The sequence below is a fragment of the Carassius auratus genome, chromosome 32 (genome assembly GCF_003368295.1).
Source record: "Carassius auratus strain Wakin chromosome 32, ASM336829v1, whole genome shotgun sequence".
NCBI classification, from domain to species: domain Eukaryota; kingdom Metazoa; phylum Chordata; class Actinopteri; order Cypriniformes; family Cyprinidae; genus Carassius; species Carassius auratus.
In genome coordinates this window covers 19,754,038-19,773,940 of record NC_039274.1, presented here as the reverse complement: position 1 = coordinate 19,773,940, position 19,903 = coordinate 19,754,038, and the positions used below count along the sequence as shown (strand labels likewise).

The 19,903-nt window shown below is 38.6% G+C and overlaps 1 protein-coding gene and 2 non-coding genes across 3 annotated transcripts; all 3 read left to right on the top strand.

Moving 5' to 3' along the window:
* Nucleotides 1-264: 264 nt before the first annotated feature.
* Nucleotides 265-19,523, top strand: LOC113051776 (importin-7-like). Its single transcript, XM_026215840.1, has 25 exons — nt 265-509; nt 4,539-4,620; nt 7,026-7,179; nt 7,269-7,427; nt 8,202-8,358; nt 8,462-8,551; nt 9,033-9,127; nt 9,303-9,387; nt 9,475-9,609; nt 9,903-10,002; nt 10,105-10,181; nt 10,971-11,087; nt 11,651-11,740; nt 11,867-12,032; nt 12,127-12,287; nt 14,406-14,534; nt 15,053-15,119; nt 15,202-15,327; nt 15,494-15,591; nt 16,197-16,292; nt 16,404-16,624; nt 16,717-16,925; nt 17,377-17,583; nt 17,664-17,780; nt 18,472-19,523. Exons 1-25 carry the CDS (start codon nt 426-428, stop codon nt 18,567-18,569), a joined length of 3,120 nt encoding a protein of 1,039 aa, XP_026071625.1. The 5' UTR covers nt 265-425; the 3' UTR covers nt 18,570-19,523.
* Nucleotides 8,657-8,837, top strand: LOC113052593 (small nucleolar RNA SNORA23). Its single transcript, XR_003277095.1, has one exon. It is a non-coding gene; the product is annotated as a small nucleolar RNA SNORA23 (small nucleolar RNA).
* On the top strand, nt 10,719-10,899 carry LOC113052594 (small nucleolar RNA SNORA23). The gene has a single exon (XR_003277096.1). It is a non-coding gene; the product is annotated as a small nucleolar RNA SNORA23 (small nucleolar RNA).
* Nucleotides 19,524-19,903: the final 380 nt, after the last annotated feature.

Genomic DNA, 19,903 nt, shown 5'->3' with positions numbered 1-19,903 from the left:
ACTTGTATACTATATATATTTTTTTTATGTATCTTTTTTATACGTTTTTCGCATTAAATCCAACATATTAACACATTTATGATAGGGATACGAAAACAAAATGCATAAAAAATATTGTTATTGTTTACGCAACTACAGTGCAGTCGCCATAGTAACATTTGTTTTTGTTTTGCATGAGGTGTTTTGGACCACTAGTGACACTAACCAGCGCTAACGCAGATTCAACGACAAAAACTACAACTCCCTGCACGCTCTACCGTGGAGCGGAAGCTCGCTGTGGAGAAATTGGCGCTGATCTGTTCGGCCCATCTCCACTGTTCTTCCTTTCGCGCCGGTAGCCGAAGAACCGAGCGTCCATGTGCGCAGCGCCCGGGACTTCATAGATCACCGAGCCTTCCGCATCCGAGCCAGACCGCGACCTTGTGATGGATCTCAACTCTTTGATCGAGGCCCTTCGGGGCACGATGGACGCAAATCTGCGTGAGGCCGCAGAGAGACAACTGAACGAGGTGAAGTGAAGTGATCTGATGATAATGATGGTGGTGGCGCGCCTCGGGCCTTCCGAAGCAGGGTGGCTGTAGCCGCTAGTAAATCTGTAAAAAATGTACTTTTGAAACCATTTTTGTTGGTGTGTAGCACTTCAGTAACACATTATATGAGTTGACACTCTATTAAAAGGCGAAGATAACGTATTTTTTTAACGTTCTGTAACGCGCGCTGGCAGCTCGTGTCCGTGTACTACGTCACCGCGATAATCGTTCACGCAAATGTGATAGTGTTAAACAGACGATACGGCGCTTAAATGTCACATAAATTAGACAAGGTGATAAGAACAGACACCGTTTGATGCGTCTCTATGTTCTGAGGTCCAATTCTGATGCGTCTGAGCGTGTTATAGCGGTTTATTTGGACTGCGCGAAAGTGCTAGCGCCTGAGATGCTAGGCGCTAGTCTCTCACGTGTCAACATGAGGCAGGAGGCTTGTTGTCATTTCTCTCTCTTCGTAAACCATTTAACCAATTTAACTCGCCAGGATATCCAATGAACACGCTAAACCTTTAAACCAACGTGACGATAGATTTCGATAGCTACTCATGTGTAAAATCGATGTTTTGACACTGTTTGGGCCCGTTACGTTACAATAGCGACCTGCGTCAGTTTTAAAAGTATTGACGATGTGATGTGTACCATGTTTTTTTTTTGTTTTTTTTTTTTAAATGGATTTCTTCGAAGTAGGGATGTCAAATTTCGATTATTTCCATGATCGATCGTCGTTTAAATTAACGATCAATTAATCGATTAATCGTTAACCATAATACTGCAAAATGTGTCTATTGCAGGCACGCAGTCAGCGGTATGACAGGATGTGCAAAAGCCACACACAAAACGCTTTCTCGCTTGAATTAAAGAGGTTTTAGTCTGAATAAAATGCTAGTAGCAGGATTATAAAATGAATAGATGCGATTATGATCATTTGATAAAATGAAGCGCGCCATACTTTTGAGGTCATTTTACTTTGTTGACAGTTTCCAATCCCGCACGGAGAACGCTGAACGCGCCTCTTTAAATGGTTTTGTGGTGCTCGTTGTTGTATTTTAAAGCACATTTGCAATGTTTTCAACTGACATTATTGTATAAAATTATCCGAAATGTGGAGCGCGTGTGACTGCGCTGCACATTAAGGGAACTACATCGGCGCTGCTGCACCAAAACACAGTTGCTCACATTAATTTGATCCTGCTGGATTCTGTCCTAGAAAATGTCAGATTTTTAAAAATCCGGCATACAGCGCATTAGATCGTGACAGTGCATGCGTGCACACGAGGATGAGCGAGCGCGGCTTCGCTAGATTTATTTGGGGGTTATTGCTCATGTCTCATTCGGCACAAATCGAAATGTTTCCATATTCGCAATGTATTTGAATGTTAAACTATTATTTATAATGTAAACTAGGCTTGTACTTAACACGCATTCGCATATAGACGGAAAAGATGATCCTCTTCATATGAGCAAAAACGCGCCCACACTTCTGTTTTAAATCCGTTAATCTTAATTAGCCTATTTAAGTCGGATATATTTCGCATAGCCGATTTAAAAAAAAAAACAAAAAAAAAAACATGAAAACAAATTGTTATTTTTATTTTGGGCCTATTACTTAGTAGGCTATAAATTTTCCTTAAAGCATCCCATTTTGTCCCAGGGCTTAGAACCTGTGCCCTAGTCGGGTCCACGCAGAAACTTGTGAACGATGCTCGGCGTCACCGTTTAGTGACAGCAGTGAATGCTCCAGGAATGTGTCGGTCACAGCGCCTATTAATCGCTGTTTTGAATCCAGCAATTATTTATTTAGAAATGATAAGATCTGATTATGACAAGTGTGGTATAAAAGCTTTGTTTATAAGAAGAATAATAGGTTAACTGGAAAATGTTACATCGCGACCATGCTTTTGGACCCCATAGTCTTCATTTACGCGGCTTTGTTCTGGTTTGCCGGTTGGTCACGAATTTCCACAAATTCAGTATATTTAGGCATTGTTTCTTTTCCTAAATCTTCATAGTCTAACCCTCTAATTTCCCAGGTTTATTTTATTATCTTTCGCTTTTAATAACTGTTTTTGCGTCTCTTACTGTGGTAAACATGGGAAGGGAAATTAAAGATTTCATGAATTAAGAATTCGTTCGATTAATTAATTTGTTCCCTTATTTCACTTAAATCATGGGTTATTTAGGGAACAAAATTAATGAAACATGGACAATTGCCACATTAATAATTCGTAGGAATGAATTAACAAGTTGTAGGAATGAATAGACTACCTGTCCTGTCACTGTGTCCCGCAGCCCTGCAAAGCGCACGATATAAAACAGTTATCTGATGAAATGATTAGTAACTACATTTCTATTGCATTTAATGTTGAAGAACTTTTGTTGTTTCTATTTTAATGTACTTTAAAGTTTAAATCACATTAAAAGCTTAATTTGTACATTGTGAATGAATGATGATGCTTTTATATATCGTCACCGTCACTCACAGCCGCTCGCACGTGTTGAGTGCGCATGAGCCGCACGCAGCCCAACATTGAATCGGTTAACCGACCATCGATAGCCTTAATCGATTACATCTCTTATCGACAATTAATCGATCATCGATTAATCGTTGACATCCCTACTTCGAAGTGTCAATACACAAAGGTCATATTATGCCATCGCTGTATCGGCACAGTACTAGTTTGTAAATGGCCAATAACTTTGGTTTTTGGTTAAAACCAAAATGTATGATGTAAGTTAAGTGTATTTTTAATGCTGAGTTTGTCATGGCCAAATTTGTCATGAAATGTAATTTATTACAAAGCAGATACAAAAGTGATGACTTTCCAAGGACAGGGTTGTCTACTATGAAGATTTAATTTGTTTTTTTATTCACTGAAATTGATTGTCATGTGTTCCTTTCTAAAGTAATAGCTGAGCTGGTGCTCTTGATTTCTGTGATATGTGTTAGTTTGAGACCAGACATTTTTGGTATTTATGAGAGCGCGAGCATGTTTATTTAACCTTTATTTATTGAAGAACATGAAGTATATAATTAATCAGAAGTGTTTATACTTCTAGTGTAACAACAATTTTTTAAGGGCCTAGCATGAATTATTTAGAGCAATCAAAAAATAAAATAAAGTTATATTAATTTAATTGTCATGCAGTTTGGGGGTCTATGAGTCAAAAAAGGTTGATAACTCCTGAGGTCCAGGATCGATGCCTGCTGCGAGCTCCTGTGACACAGTCACTGTCTGGCCCGGCTCCAGGCGTCCCATGTGGACGGCAGGCTCAGATTCCTGTGTGCTGACGCTTTGGTGGTCGGGTGAGAATGCTGTCATGGCATTTCAAGCTCTGTCCATTTATTCAGAGCTTGTTACAATGGAGTCACCACAGGACATGTTAATCTCGGGACACGCTGTATTTAAAAGAACATATTCGAAGGAGAGAAAACGCACTGAGATGGCCATAAATGGTGACGCTTCAAGTTGGCTAGATGTCAGCGATTCTTTCCACAGAAATCTTTGCTGACTAGTTCATTTTGTATGTTTATGGGGTTTGGTATCAGAGGCCAGAAGCAGATGTGGTGTTTATTTGAAAGAGAACTGTCAAGGAGTTCCCTGAAACGCCGTTTCGTTTCATCCAGTGTAGCAGTACAGCTCTGTTTGCAAACCATCCACCCTAGCAGTTAATATAAAGTCTGTGTTATGCCACACACTGAAGAACAAAAGCTGTATTTACACAATGGAATATATATATATATATATATATATATATATATATATATATATATATATATATATATATATATATATATTTTTTTTTTTTTTTTTTTTATTATTATCCAGGTATCATAAACTTAATTTTCATGCAACCTGAACCACTTTTGCACATGATTGGTATTAAATGTTTACAGAACCCAAACCCCAAACTGTCCTTTAAATGATCAGCATTCAGTCAAATGCTGCATTGTACATTTCTCACATTTGTGATTTGTTTTCTGCTCCACAGGGCCATACCCAGGTGCGCTTCATGTCTACACTACTGCAGGTGACCATGTCTGATCAGTTGGATTTGCCTGTGCGGCAAGCAGGTACGGTTAATGGCTCTTTAACATCCTTACATCCTCGTCCTCTCCTCAGCAGAAACCAGTGTTACACTCAATGCTGCTGTCATATTTAGCATATTCAGTGGTTGAACTGCACACACAGACATCCTCCTGTCAGTCTCTCTCTGTCCCGGTTCCATATTTAGTATCAGATGTCATATGTTGACACAGAGCTGAGACATTCTGTCACCGTGTTTGAATACAGATTCAAGGGTGGAGTTGTTACATTGGGTCTTGACAATTTCTCTTTTTCTATTTATATGCATGTCAAATGTTTGTTAGTGATCTTTCGGTTCTGTTTGTATGTGTACCGAACAAATAAGGCATTGTTTTTACGTAGCATTTCATTTACCTCGAGAAGTCATCCGTGTGCACTGCTCATTAGTGCGCTATAAATAAAGTCTAGAGAAGCGCGTGTTGCAAAATATTAGATTATGCTCATTACATTTTACTTTACCTGTTATTGAAGTCTTAGTTATTTAATGTAGGTTTAAATATATTTGTTACAAAACATGTTATGAGAGCCACTGTGTAAATCAAAATATTTCAAATAACAAATATAATTTTTATAATATAGAAATAAAAAAAAAACGATTAAAAACTGCATTCTGTGCAATTGAAATGATTGAATAAATTTTTATACGTGTTTATTATATTTAAAAATAGTAATTGGGTTTGGGATCTATTGTTAATTGTAACCTTATAGTAATATAAAAGGCAATCCTATAGTTTAGAGTATAAGCTGAGGTTGATTTTTACCCCTAAGAAAATGTAATTATAATTTAATTTAAAGAGAACAGTTTAACAAAAAAGTTGTACAGTTAATCAAATTGACATCTGATGTCTTCTTTAGCGGTTAATTTTTTTTATAAACTTATAAAATGATAAAAAAAAGTAAATTACATTCTTTTTGTGAAATATAGCAGCAGTTTATTTGATGAAAGATGGTATAACCTAAAGGAATTGTCATTTTCATTTAAGTACATTTTAAAGATTGATTAGATTCCTTAAGTTTAAATTAATTTGATTGCCAGTGTTTGGGAAGATAAATGTTCAAGCATTTAAAAAAATAAAATAAAACCGAATTTGATGCGTGAAATTAAATGGAATTTTGAAAAAATAAAACCGCTCTTGGAGTCTTTTAAATAAATTAGTAATTGGTGAATTGTATGATGTTCAGGTGGTTAGTTGGTTCGTATTAAATTTAAAAATTGAAACTGAACCCAGAATAAGTATGGAAAGCACAGAATGTGGGAAATATTGCAGTTATATTATTTGCTAGGAATCTTTAGTTACCTCACAAAGAAAACTTCTAACTGTGAACAGACCTGTAACAGTCCTTTAGAAAAAAATCTCAAGTATATTTGTTAACTGGTTTTAAAAGAAAATTTACGAAAAGAAAGAATCATCTTTGCATTCTCTAAGTTCTTTTATTTATTGCATTATGCTGCATTTGAGACAGTTATACATCATGTGACTTAAATTTACACCAAGTATGTGTTGAAGTTGCTCTATTTAGTTAAAATGCCATTTAAAATGAAGTATCACCTGACTGCTATTTGACAGTTTGGCGGTCACATTCCCAATTGCGGTTCACACCATTAGATTCGGGATAGAGGGAGGCATGAGAAGAGCTGCTGATTCAGCAGCATCAGGCAGGATTACTGGTTTCCGCTTTATAAACCTGTATTTCATCAGTCTGCTGTTTGATTGTCTCTAGTCTAACTCGACCTCCCTGTCAACTAATGCTGGTTATATATTCAGCACTTCTGCTGGCAACCTTTGTGTACTGAAACAGTTTATGGTCTGGTTGACTGTGATGACTCTTTATTTAATTTTTTTTTATAAACCAAAGGAAAAGACTGTTGCTCCAGATGCTGAGTGTTTCTAAATATGTGAGCGTTTGTAGTGAAACTGAGTGAATATAATTGAAAAAGCTGCTCTCTGGAGAGGCCTGAAGTGCACCTGCTGGGATTTTTCAACAGCTGCATTGAGTGCCTGACATAGTTCAGGCTTCCTTGACATCACATGGGTATTCAAACAAAGCATGTTAACCTCAACCTTTCTTTGCACGAACTGGGATTGGTTTCAGGGCCAACAAGTTTTCAAATATGTTCAGAATAGCAGGCATTCATGCCACTCATACTAAATGTATTGTACAAAAAACATTATACTAATATTCCAATGTTAGAGATCCATTTAACTTTTTTTTTCTGGATTCCATTTTGATGGATTAATAATTTTTGTAATTTTAATTTAATCATTAAAAAATGCAAATTCTGTGACTTTCTGCAAATTACGATTTTATGACTGGATTTCGCAATTGACCCTGCAATCGAAGCATAGCCTTTAGAACTCTAGGATCTCTGACCTCTTTTGTTGTTGTTCAGGTGTGATCTACCTGAAGAATATGGTGACACAGCACTGGAGCGAAGGAGATAATGCAAACACAGAAGGCCCTACCAGTAACATCCCAGAAGAGGACAAGCAGTTCATTCGAGACCACATAGTGGAGGCCATCATCCAGTCCCCAGAGCGCCTCAGGTAACACAGCGGTACACAGAGTCGGGGCGGGGGTGTGTGGTGAAAGACCACTTTCTTTTATAACCTCTTTTCTCTTCTCACTTTCATAGAGTGCAACTCACAACTTGCATTCACCACATGATCAAGCATGACTACCCCGCTAGATGGACTGCTATCGTGGAGAAGATCGGCTTTTACCTGCAGTCTGATAACAGTGGCTGCTGGCTGGGCATCCTGCTGTGCCTCTACCAGCTGGTCAAGAATTACGAGTAAGAGAGCGGTGAAACACTCACAGGTGGTGTTCAAACTGAGCATTATTTCTGAATGGATTTGAGAAACCAGGATTGGCACTGAGTGTCTGATTTAGATTTTTTGCAGTTACTTAAATTGGATAAATTCAGACAGTGCATTTAGTTTGTTATGTGAAAAAAAGTGTAGCCATCAACATGATGCTAAGTGACATTGTTCTAAAATGGAAATCTGGAAATTTTGCTCTGCCAATACCCATCGTAGCATAGATAAAGACTGTTTACTTGTTGCATATTATGAGATGAAAATCATTCTGGATTTGTTTAATCGGAACTTTGACACATTGGAGCTGCACAATTATGACAAAAATCATAATTTCCACTGAATGTTTATACCATTCTTTGAAGCAAATGCATGCCATATTGTTATATGAAAATAAACAAGCTGAAAACATTTTAGCTGAAGAACTTTAATTGCTTTTATATAGTATTACCGGTAAGCGTCAAATGTCAACTATACATTGGATTGGTTTCTTCAAAAAAAAAAAAAAAAGTAAAACTGAATGGTATTATAATGTTATAATGGGAAAAAACCCCACATCTTAAGCATGCAGAATAACATTCTGAAATTCGATTCAATGTGCAGCCCTATGACACATACACTTTAAATAAGCAAATAATGTATTGTATTATCTTTTCTGTCATTGCAAAATTAAGGTAATAAGCCATACTATATACCACCAATGTGGAGTCCTGATAGATGTCCTTTTTTTTTTTTTTTTTTTTTTTTTAAAGGTACAAGAAACCTGAGGAGCGCCAGCCATTGGTCGCTGCCATGCAGATCTTTATGCCCATGTTGAAGGACCGATTCATACAGCTTTTGCCGGACCAATCCAGTGACTCTGCCCTGGTGCAGAAACAGATCTTCAAGATCCTTTACGCTCTCTTCCAGGTGTTCCCATCACTTCTGATGCCTATACTAAAGGAGCTTGCAACTTTTTCACAATGAAGCTTTTGTGGTTTGGTCTCATGTATTGATTGGTCTGTTTTTACAGTATAACCTCCCTCTGGAACTGATCAATCGCCAGATTCTGACCGACTGGATGGATATTCTGAAGACTGTCGTGGACCGAGATGTTCCTCCAGTAAGATGTTTTGTTTATAATGCCTGTTTTTTTTGGGCTCACATGAGTTTAGCATAACGGAAGGGTTGGCTTTAATGGGCTCATAGTGTGTGTAGATTGGCTGTGGGTGGACGGTGTGCGTAGTGTCAATCTACGTCTAGAGCCGTCTCCAGTCTGTGTCTTACAGGCTATGAAATGGTTCTCACACCACACTCACAGCCACAGAGCCAATGGAGATCATAGTACTGGCCCAGTGACGTCTAAACGACTACCCACCACTGGCCAGCCTCCATAGTCTCCTACAAGATCCAGTAAACTACTTAAAGATCAAAAATCAATGGCTATGATCAGGAAAACATACTACTATACAACTGCATTATGTGTATTGTGAACAAAATACCTGGGTGTGGCATACTAGAGTTTGGAAAGTTTGTATAATTTCATGCATTGTTCAGTTTTGTGTCTCTAATCTTCTGAAGTGCTTGTGTGTGTGGTTTTGCAGGAGGCCCTTCAGGTAGATGAAGACGAGAGGCCCGAGCTGCCCTGGTGGAAGTGCAAGAAGTGGGCGCTTCACATCCTCGCCCGGCTCTTTGAAAGGTGCAGTACTAACATAACATCACTTCCTCCCAGGAGCACTACAGATAAAGCGTTTACAGATGACTTGTGGTCCATTTGAATCCCGGCCCACGCTCAGCAGTTGGAAACACTTTAGTTATTTTCAGCACAAGGTCTTGTGTGTTTGCTGGATTTTCATGCATGTTTTTGCCTTAAGGTATGGAAGCCCTGGCAACACAACCAAAGAGTACACAGAGTTTGCAGAGCTTTTCCTCAAGGGTTATGCTGTGGCTGCACAGCAGGTAAACGGGAGACGCCAGTATGTTGTTCAGTGGGTTTTTGACATGTTTTGAGATAATTGATGACCTTTGACTGTTTGGTTCTGATAGGTACTGTTGAAGGTGTTGTATCAGTATAAGGAAAAGCAATACGTGGCTCCCAGAGTCTTGCAGCAGACACTCAATTACATCAACCAGGGAATCGCACATGCCGTCACCTGGAAGAACCTAAAGCCACACATCCAAGTATGTAGATGTTCTTTTACATGTTTGCTTTTCATAATGAAATTAAGTAATTTTAGGGTCAGTATAGTAAAGTTGCAAATTAATGGAAGTAGCAATGCATCTTTTCTTCTGCATTGTCATGCATATTAAAAAAGAAAAACAAATATATGTTGGCAGATTAGAATGAGAGTGTGTAGCTGATCGTAAAAAGAGTGTGGGGGTTTGAATAGATTGGGGAAGTGCGGCTTACGTTGTCTGTTTTCTTGACTTTTTACTGGACATTTTTGATTTAAAAAAAAATTGTTTGGTTTCAGGGAATCATTCAGGACGTGGTGTTCCCCCTCATGTGCTACACAGACAGCGATGAAGAGCTCTGGCAGGAAGACCCTTATGAGTACATCCGCATGAAGTTTGGTTAGAACACCACCTTATTTTTCTGAACCACCAAAAGTTTGAGTAGAAGTCTAAAGCCAGATAAATGTACTAATTCTTTTTTTTCCCTCTGTTTTCTCTTAGATGTTTTTGAAGACTTCATCTCCCCCTCCACTGCAGCTCAGACGCTCCTCTTCACCGCTTGCAACAAAAGGAAGGAGGTGGGTGTTTGGAGGCGCCATCTGGCATGAGTCCTATGATGTGATTGTGTTTGGCTGAGTTTTGTGTATCTCTTACTGCCAACCCTCATGTATCCAATCAGCACCCCGTGGCTCCTTCAACAGAACTGTTGGATGCTTCTGACGCCAGGTGGAAAGAGTTTCTCCGTCATCTCAAAGAGCTGTGTCTCTTGTTCAAATTAAGCAGTTTTTTCCATTGTAGTTCTTTGTAGTACTCTAATCTGATTATTTTTTCAAAGCCTTTTTTACTCCCCTAATATCGGTCATGCACTAATCGTTACACCCTTACAAATTAATTGTTGGATTTCATCGATAAGTTGTTGCAGCCCTAGTTTTTATGATTGGTAGGAATTACCCGATTCCGCACTAATTTAGGGTTACTATGCTTGATTTGAAAGTGTCCCACCTTTAAATTGGACATTGCATATTTGTGCACATGCTCTGTCAGAGCTTTCTCAGGTGTGCAAGTAACTTGAGAGTTCCAGCCTGTGCTTTGAAAGAGTCCATTGATTGGCTGTGGGTGGACGGTGTGCGTGGTGTCCATCTGCGTCTAGTGCGGTCTCCATTCTGTGTCTTACAGGCTGTGAGACTGCTCTCATGCCACATTCACAGCCACAGAGCCAATGGAGATCATAGTACTGGCCCAGTGACGTCTGAACGACTATCCACCACTGGCCAGCCTCCATAGTCTCCTACAAACGCTACACAACATGAATCATGAGGTGCTTTGGTATTTTGAGTCCTATGTTAACCACCTTTGTTGTATAACAGGTACTGCAGAAGTCCATGGGCTTCTGTTATCAGATCCTCACAGACCCTGCCTGTGACCCCAGGAAAAAAGATGGCGCTCTTCATATGATTGGCTCACTGGCTGAGATTCTTCTCAAGGTGATTTTTTTTTTAAATGAATATTAATTACAATAAAATATAATTTAATAATAAGACAATAAATAGTTTGTTTTGGTTTGTTTTTGAACTGTTTAACCTTGAATTCTAATAGCGTATGACCAAAATGGTAAAGCTTATGACACCAAAATGTTTCAATACTACAGCAAAAACTACTAGCACAATTAATATTAAAGACAAATGAATGGTCTGTGAAAAACAAAAAACAAAAACAAGAACCAGTGTTAGTGCAAAGAAATACAAAAAACAAATTTATTAAATATCAAATAAATTTTTCAGGTAGTTCTAACCGTAGAATTCAGTTGCAAAAAATGAATGATTAATGAAGCAGATGGCAGCATATAGGGCTGCTGTCACTTTAAGACACAATATTATGATACACAGCTGTTCACTTGAGACATAACCGACTGTGTTTAAGAATATTTTCATGTGCTTAAATGGTCTAAAATCACTTGAATGTTTAGATTGACGAGACTTAAAAAGCAGCATTGGTTATTCTAGTATTGAACATTCTGAAAAGTTGTATGGATTATTTTTTTTATTAGAGGAAGATCTACAAAGACCAGATGGAGTTCATGTTGCAGAATCATGTCTTCCCTCTGTTCCGCAGTGAGCTGGGTTACATGAGAGCCCGGGTGAGAGATGTGCTCAGTGCAGCCATTAATCTTTTGTTATTACACAATCATTCGGCCTCTGGATAAAAGCATTGTGAGTCCTGCAAACTGTCCACTTGTCTCAGTTCATGGTAATTCTGCCTCTAGGCCTGCTGGGTTCTTCATTACTTCTGTGAGGTCAAGTTCAAGATTGACCAGAACTTGCAGACAGCCCTCGAGCTTACCCGCCTGTGTCTGATCAATGACAACGAGATGCCTGTTAAAGTGGAGGCTGCCATCGCCCTCCAGGTCCTCATCAGCAATCAGGACAAAGGTAAGATTTCACTCATTTGTCTTCCTTTTTCTGTTTAATGCCTTCGTCTTGCATCTGCTGAATTTGAGATGACTTTGTGTGGTTTTGCCATCAGCCAAAGATTACATCACCCCCCACATCCGGCCCGTGATGCAAGCCCTCCTCCACATTGTGCGTGTGACCGAGAATGACGATCTTACCAACGTCATCCAGAAGATGATCTGCGAGTACAGTGAGGAGGTCACACCAATCGCTGTAGAGATGACCCAGCATTTGGTGAGAGCCATTTAAATATTCGTTTGTAACCCTGTTAAAGCCTGACATGAAATAACAGTTCTAATGTTATGATCTCTGTCCACTGGAACGCTATCGCTTTTAATTTAAAACTGATTATTTAAAACAATTACTTATCAAACAGATATATATATATATATATATATATATATATATATATATATATATATATATATATATATATATATATATATAATATATGGGGTGTAACGATACGCGTATTCGTATTGAACCGTTCGGTACGAGGCTTTCGGTGCGGTACGCATTATGTATAACGAACGGTTCGTTGGACTAATTAATTATATTTTTATAATATTTTTATTATAGAAATATAATATGCGTTCAACAAGGTAGCCCAATAACCCAAACGACGTAACAGGCAACACCCCTGAGACTCCCGAAGAAGAAAAAAACACCAACTTATAGTTATGTTTATGTTATGCTACTCAGTCAGGCGCTCGCTCACTCAGCACGCGCTGAAGGCTCATTGCAAAATAGCCAATGCGTTTAACAGACCAGAAATAGAAGATCCTCCAATAACCAACAGGTCTGGTGTTTGGGTGCACTTTGGATTCCCTTTAAGCTATAATGGTGATGGCAAGAGAGTGGTGGATAAAAAAAACAACAACGGTATGTCGCATCTGCTACACCAGCGGGAATACAAAAAAAAAAAAAAAAACACCAGCGGGAATACTTGAAACATGTCAACTCATTTACGCCGACATCACCTTATTGTGTCAGTATCTGGGAAAAGACGAAAAAGAGAAGACACATACATGCAACAAACTATCCCCTCAGCATTTAGACACCCCGGTACACCATTATAGCTTACAGGGAATCCAAAGTGCACCCAAACACCAGACCTGTTGGTTATTGGAGGATCTTCTATTTCTGGTCTGTTAAATGCATTAGTCATTTTGCAACGAGCCTTCAGCGCGTGCTGAGTGAGCGAGCGCTTTAGGGGGCCATTCACATATCGTGCCTAAAAACGCGTGGAAAACACTAGTCGCGCCGCTTTCTCCTCCTTTCCTAAATTTATTTCAAAATTGCAATCCATGTTCAACTATGATCAGCTGTTCCTTCATCTTGGCTGAGCTTTCAACGTTGTTATGGGAAAGGATGAAGCTGATTGGTTAGTTCTTGTCACATGACCCGCAGTGCGCTTGCGGCATTCTGAAAAGTTAAGATGTTTTTACATTTTGCTGTATCTAAAATGTACCGAACCGTGACATCAGTGTATCGAACCGAACCATGAATTTTGTCAACCATTACACCCCTAATATGAAAAAAAGGAGAATATGGAGGAGGGAGGGAAAAAAACCCCTAAAATTTTATTAATTAGACCAATCTGCATAAAATAAACTGCATATAAATGATTTGTAGGTAGACAAATAAAAATTCCTTAAAAAACCTAATGTTTTGTTGTCATTTGATACATTTTACCATGCTTTTTCTGAAAATGTGAAATAATCAAGTGAAAGTTACTTCAGTCCAGTAAGTGTTCATCTTGAAATATTACTAACAATATAATGTTTAATTTATGAAAATCAGAAAAGATTTCACAGCAAATGCGGAAGTATTTACTTAAAGACCTTTTACTTGCCAAAAGTATTAACAATCAATCAAACGACAATGCATGTAGTTGATTGCTGGAAAACCTGTTGTACACAATGTTTTGATATCATTTAGAGGTCTTAGAAATGTATCGGATATTATAAGTTGTCATGTCAACATTCCATGTCCATAATTGTGGAACTCATGAGACGCAACAAAAACACAGCTCTGTTCACAGCGTCCTCCATCCTCCTGTTGTTAACCGGATTCTTATTTGTTAACATTGTTGATTGCCGCACACAAATGACACCACTGTCGACTGGCTTCAGCAAGTCCTAGTACACACTGACGGTGTAAATGCAGCAATTTAAATGGTACTGGGACATAGTTCGCAGAAAATCATCATCCTAGTACTGTACATTTAGTTCTGGACCTAAAGCGATGTGAAAGGCCCTATAGTTTAGGTTTTATAGGGTTCCGATAATATGCACAAAGAGCTGTGGTGAATCATCTTGGAAGTAAACATGCTTGATTCCTCTCTCCCAGGCCTTGACCTTCAACCAGGTGATCCAGACAGGGCCTGATGAGGAAGGAGGTGATGATAAAGCAGTGACGGCCATGGGCATCCTTAACACCATTGACACACTGCTGAGTGTAGTGGAGGACCATAAAGAGGTGAGAAAACAGAAACGTGGGCGGCAGAAGTTATTCATGTCTCTCTAGCCTGTAGCACCCTGCTGAATTACTTCCAGCTGCCCACAAATGCAAAAAAAAAAATATATATATATATATATATATATATATAAATAAATGTACGCCAACTTCTGACAAAGTGCCTCAATTGCTGGAGAGCAGAACTGCCTTTTTAAATAGCCTTTTGGAAATCTATAATTTTTCTTTATGTGCTTTGCACTGTATGTGATTTCATGCTAATCCCTTGTGCTATGAATTTGATCTGAATGCTTCTTTAAAAATGTATGAATGTCATTTATTTATGGAATATATTGAACCATGTGGAATTTAAGTAGAGATGGCACAAGCACAGTTTGAAGTAGGACATTAGATATGAAATTAGCGCTTTATTTACATGCTGAATGTTAAAGTGCATTGGTTTTTGCCTATACAGTTGAAACTCAGTTATATCTGAGCAGAGATGCCACTGTGCATTAACACTGCTGATTGATTGATTTCAGATTACCCAGCAGTTAGAGGGCATCTGCCTGCAGGTGATTGGCACAGTTCTCCAGCAGCATGTCCTGGGTGAGTTTCGTACGCTAATGGACAAACCCATTTTATATGACCGTATATTCATGCATTGATGGTTTTGGGTTAATTTTCCCAGAGTTCTACGAGGAGATCCTGTCCCTGGCCCACAGTCTGACGTGTCAGCAGGTGTCCCCTCAGATGTGGCAGCTGCTCCCTCTGGTCTATGAGGTCTTCCAACAAGACGGATTTGACTATTTCACAGGTCGTGCAGAGGCCGGCATTTGCTTCGCATGTTCACCTTTTTAAATTGCAAACAATCTCAGATGATTGTGCAGATTTTCTTTGGTTGAGAAAAGTGACCGCTGTTTACTTCAACTGATAGATATTAAAATATTTGAGTGTAACTTCCTCATGCTACTTTTTTTCAGATATGATGCCACTTCTCCATAACTACGTCACCATTGACACAGAAACACTCTTGTCTGACACCAAATACCTTGAAATAATCTACAGTATGTGCAAAAAGGTACAACTAATTTCATGCAAACCAAAACTGAAATCTGTTGAATTTTTTGGTAACACTTTATTTTATGGTGTCCTTGTTACACATTACATGTACTTACTATTATAATAACAATTAATTGTGCATGATAACATGCAAGTAATGTGTTCCTGTGGCTCGGTGGTAGAACATTGCGTTAGCAGCACAAAAGGTTGTGGGTTCGATTCCCAGAGTGTTACGAATGCACTGTAAGTTGCTTTGGATAAAAGTGTCTGCTTAATGCATAAATATAATTATTTAATTTAAAGTAATCCTGAACCAAACTCAAATCCTAATCCTTACCATATAGTAAGATTACCCCCATCACACTTCTCTTTTTTTATTTTTTACATTTTAAATTTTTTTTGTAAACAGTGTATGTACAAAGAAAGTCATTAATAATAAAAGGTCACTACTTAATATGGGTTAAGGTTAGGTTTTGGGATAGTACCTTGTTGCTCTAGAACGTACATTGTACATGCATTTAGAACAGGACTGTAAATTAAAGTGCTGCCGTAAAGTTTCTACCTTTGACTTGAAGACACTGAGGCGATATGACTTTGTATTAATAAGACTGTGCGCCCAATCAGATTTTGTCAGGAGACCCAGGGGAGGACCCAGAATGCCATGCTGCCAAGCTGCTGGAGGTCATCATTCTACAGTGCAAAGGTCGTGGTATTGACCAGGTGTGTTTAGAATGCTAATTAAGTTTCTAGGTTTTAACCACTGTATTGTGAAAACTTGACGGGAATAATGAAATGTAATGAGAAAGTTGATCTTGGTGCCCGTTCCTGCAGGTGGTGACCTACTTTGTAACAACTGCTTTGGAGCGTTTGACGCGTGAAGTGAAGACCAGCGAGTTGAGGACCATGTGTCTGCAGGTGGCCATCGCTGCGCTCTATTACAGTCCTCCTCTGCTCCTCAGCGCACTGGAAAATATGCGTTTCCCCAACAACACCGAGCCCATCACCAACCACTTCATCTCCCAGTGGCTCAAAGACATCGACTGCTTCCTCGGGTACACCCTTCATACCATTTTCTGGGATGAGATCTAAAGAGTAGCTTGCTCAAACATTTCTCATTGCAACATGCAATTGGTGTTTATTGCAGGCTCCACGACCGAAAGATGTCCGTGTTGGGACTGTGTGCTCTAATGGATCTGGATCAGCGGCCACAGGCTGTCAATCAGGTCGCAGGTCAGCTCCTGCCCGCAGCCATCCTCCTGTTTAACGGCCTGAAGAGGGCCTACGCCTGCAGGGCTGAACATGAAAAGGAAGATGAGGACGAAGAAGAGGATGGAGAGGAGGAAGAGGAGAATGGTAAATGAGATTTACTAAATCATAAGTCTTATCTACGTAACAGCAGTATTTAAGTCTTCAGTCAGAGTAGTTGCAGTAATATTTAGTTATACATTGCATTTTTCACCTTTTTTTTATACTATGTAGAACAAATACTACAAATAAAGAAACATTTCAAACATTAGTGACATCTTTTTATTTCTCTCTTTATACAATACAGATTTTTTGAAGGCAACATTAGCTTAGTAACAGGGAAATAAATTGTTGAAATTCTTAATCTTGTTTTTTAAACAATTTTTATTTATTCCTTTTGGAGCAAAATAAAGAGTCAAGCTTGTATTCTTTCTATTTAATTGAAACAACAGCAGGAAATGGAGCTATTTAATCAAATGCACCAATTCACTCATTTTGATGTTCTGTTTTCAAAGTAATGAACTGTAATTTTGACGTGACTCATTGTGTTTCCATGCAGTCGAGTTAGGCAGTGATGAAGACGACATAGATGATGAAGGCCAGGAATACCTTGAAATGCTCGCTAAACAAGCTGGAGAGGACGGTGACGATGAAGACTGGGAGGAAGATGACGCAGAGGAGACCGCTCTTGAGAGTTATACGACCTCAGTTGATGACGAGGACAACCTTGTTGATGAATACCAGATCTTCAAAGCCATAATACAGAGTATGGCTTTCACATATAGTATGAATTAAACAAGCTACTTTAAAGGGTGTTTTACTGACAGACTGCTCTCTTTCCTCTAGATGTCCAGGCCCGTGACCCAGTGTGGTACCAGGCGCTCACACAGTGCCTCGATGAGGAACAAAGAAAACAACTTCAGGATATTGCAACACTTGCAGATCAGCGACGAGCAGCACATGGTGAGGCAACAAAACAAAAAAAATCTGTTAGGAAAGTGATTGCGCAGCACTTTATCTGACTTGATGATCAATATTTTATGTAATATTTTATCTGGCTGAAATTGGACCCAAAACCTACTTTAAGCTAGTCTGTAAAAAAAAAATATGTACACATTAATCCAGATACATTTGAAAAAGTTCCTCACTAGTGTTTTGTAAATTAGTTTACAATTAGTTAGTTACTAGTCCACGCTGACTCTTAAATCACTGTGCATGTGTAAATCATTAATATTGAGATAATACAGAGAGGCTAGATGTTATTCTTCCTGAAAACATCATTTCAAAATCAAAAACTTTCTATGCACGGTCAAAGGACAGCAATTCTGAGTTAATACTTTTAAGGTTATACAAAGTACTTGTGCATTTTTACATTATGCATAAAATTCTTGCCATGATTAAAAATGCAATGTTTTTGAATACCCCAGTTTTCAGTCTACTCTTAAAGCGCAAAAACTGATATTTCAAATTTAGCAACTTTGTTCCATTTTTGCTGTACAAAAATACACTTCAGTGTGAGCGAAAGGCCAACATGTAGAGAAAATAAAAGATGTTTCCGGAAGTTTTGCCTTGATATGCTACCAAAATGTTACTACTTTTTTCACCCTGCTGATTTCTTTCCCAATTTTTGCTTATGTTTCTGATTGATTTTTAGAATCAAAAATGATTGAGAAGCATGGAGGATACAAGTTTGCAGATCCGGTGGTGCCATCCAATTTCAACTTTGGTGGCAGCGCCCCTGGGATGAATTGAGTTCTCTTTTTCCCTTCCCCTTTCTAACTGTGACTGAATGTAGTGAAATGAAAACACTTGTGTGGCTCCCTGAAGTAGTGGTTCCAGAACTGGTTCTTCTCTCTCACTCTTCAATCGGACTATCAAATTCAAACAGCACCAGAAGATGTGGGAAGGCAACCAAACGCAACCAATGCCTGGGAAAACAAACCAAGAACTTGAACGCTAAGCAAGAGGGGGGGGGGGAGGGAGCTCTGAACAACGTTGTCTTATGGAATCCAAAAATAAGAGGGATACCAGAATGGCAGCTCCCACACACATACTATGGGGGCTAATGAATTGAAATTGAGACATAATGTTAAATCGTTGTCACTGTATGGGCCAAAGGGCCTTTTCAAGATTATACCTCTGGCAGTAGTGTGTCAACGTTTTTCTTCATCAAAAAAAAAAAAAAACACAAAAAAACAAATCTCATATTGTACATAACTAGCCAAGGCACTTGATTTTTAAGTTGCCTGGTCAAACAACCAGAGGCATTTGTAAGGTTTCAACGTGTATTCAAATGTAGCATATTGGATACTTGTGATAGCACTATGTGATGCCTGATCTCTGTAAATTAATGACTAGCACTTTCATATTGTTCAGGTCTCTTAGCCTTCTGTATCAGACTGCAAATTTTTTAACTCAGTTGAAAACTATTTAAGAATTGGAACATTGTTACCTGGACGGTGACTTCTCCTCCTATAATGGTTGGTGTTCAGAGGGCTTCAATAGTAGTGTGTGGCAATCATTTGCTGCTTGTAATGATAATGTTTTAGGCTCCAAAAGAAATGCACTTGGTGTTCGATCCGGATGAAGATATTGTTACAAGCACTGTAAGTCATTGGAGCATGATTTAAGGATGTCTCAAGCATTTGGTTGATGTATGGATGAACCATCAGTATACACAACATTAAAAAAAACAAACAGCTTTAATTTTGATATTTTTTTTTTATCAGTTCACCTGGAATTTGTTAATTTGCCTTTAATGCGATTTGCCAGGCATTTCTTTACTACCTTGGCTGCACTTCCCAAAAGCTTCGTTAGCGAACTATGGTCGCAGTTTCTGTCATTACTAACAGAGGTCAACAATTCTGTTTTACGAATCTGACGTTCCAACAAACATTAATTTGCAAACGTGTGGATGGAACTACAGCATGTTCTAATCTCTTGCATTTCATCTAAATATACATTTTAATCTATATATTCTAGCGTGCAAACAATCAGGCCTTGTTTTAAGAGTCAATAGATGTCAGCGACGGGGGAAACTGCGATGAATCGAACATCAAGTAATGAAGCAATACAAATAGTGCGGT

Excerpts from the sequence above, each read along its gene's own strand:
- LOC113051776 (XM_026215840.1), top strand. The coding sequence starts at position 426 with ATGGATCTCAACTCTTTGATCGAGGCCCTTCGGGGCACGATGGACGCA. Across the intron at positions 9,128-9,302 it reads CTCGCCCGGCTCTTTGAAAG|GTATGGAAGCCCTGGCAACA; the intron begins GTGCAGTACTAA and ends TTTTGCCTTAAG. Across the intron at positions 11,088-11,650 it reads TGGCTGAGATTCTTCTCAAG|AGGAAGATCTACAAAGACCA; the intron begins GTGATTTTTTTT and ends TTTTTTTATTAG.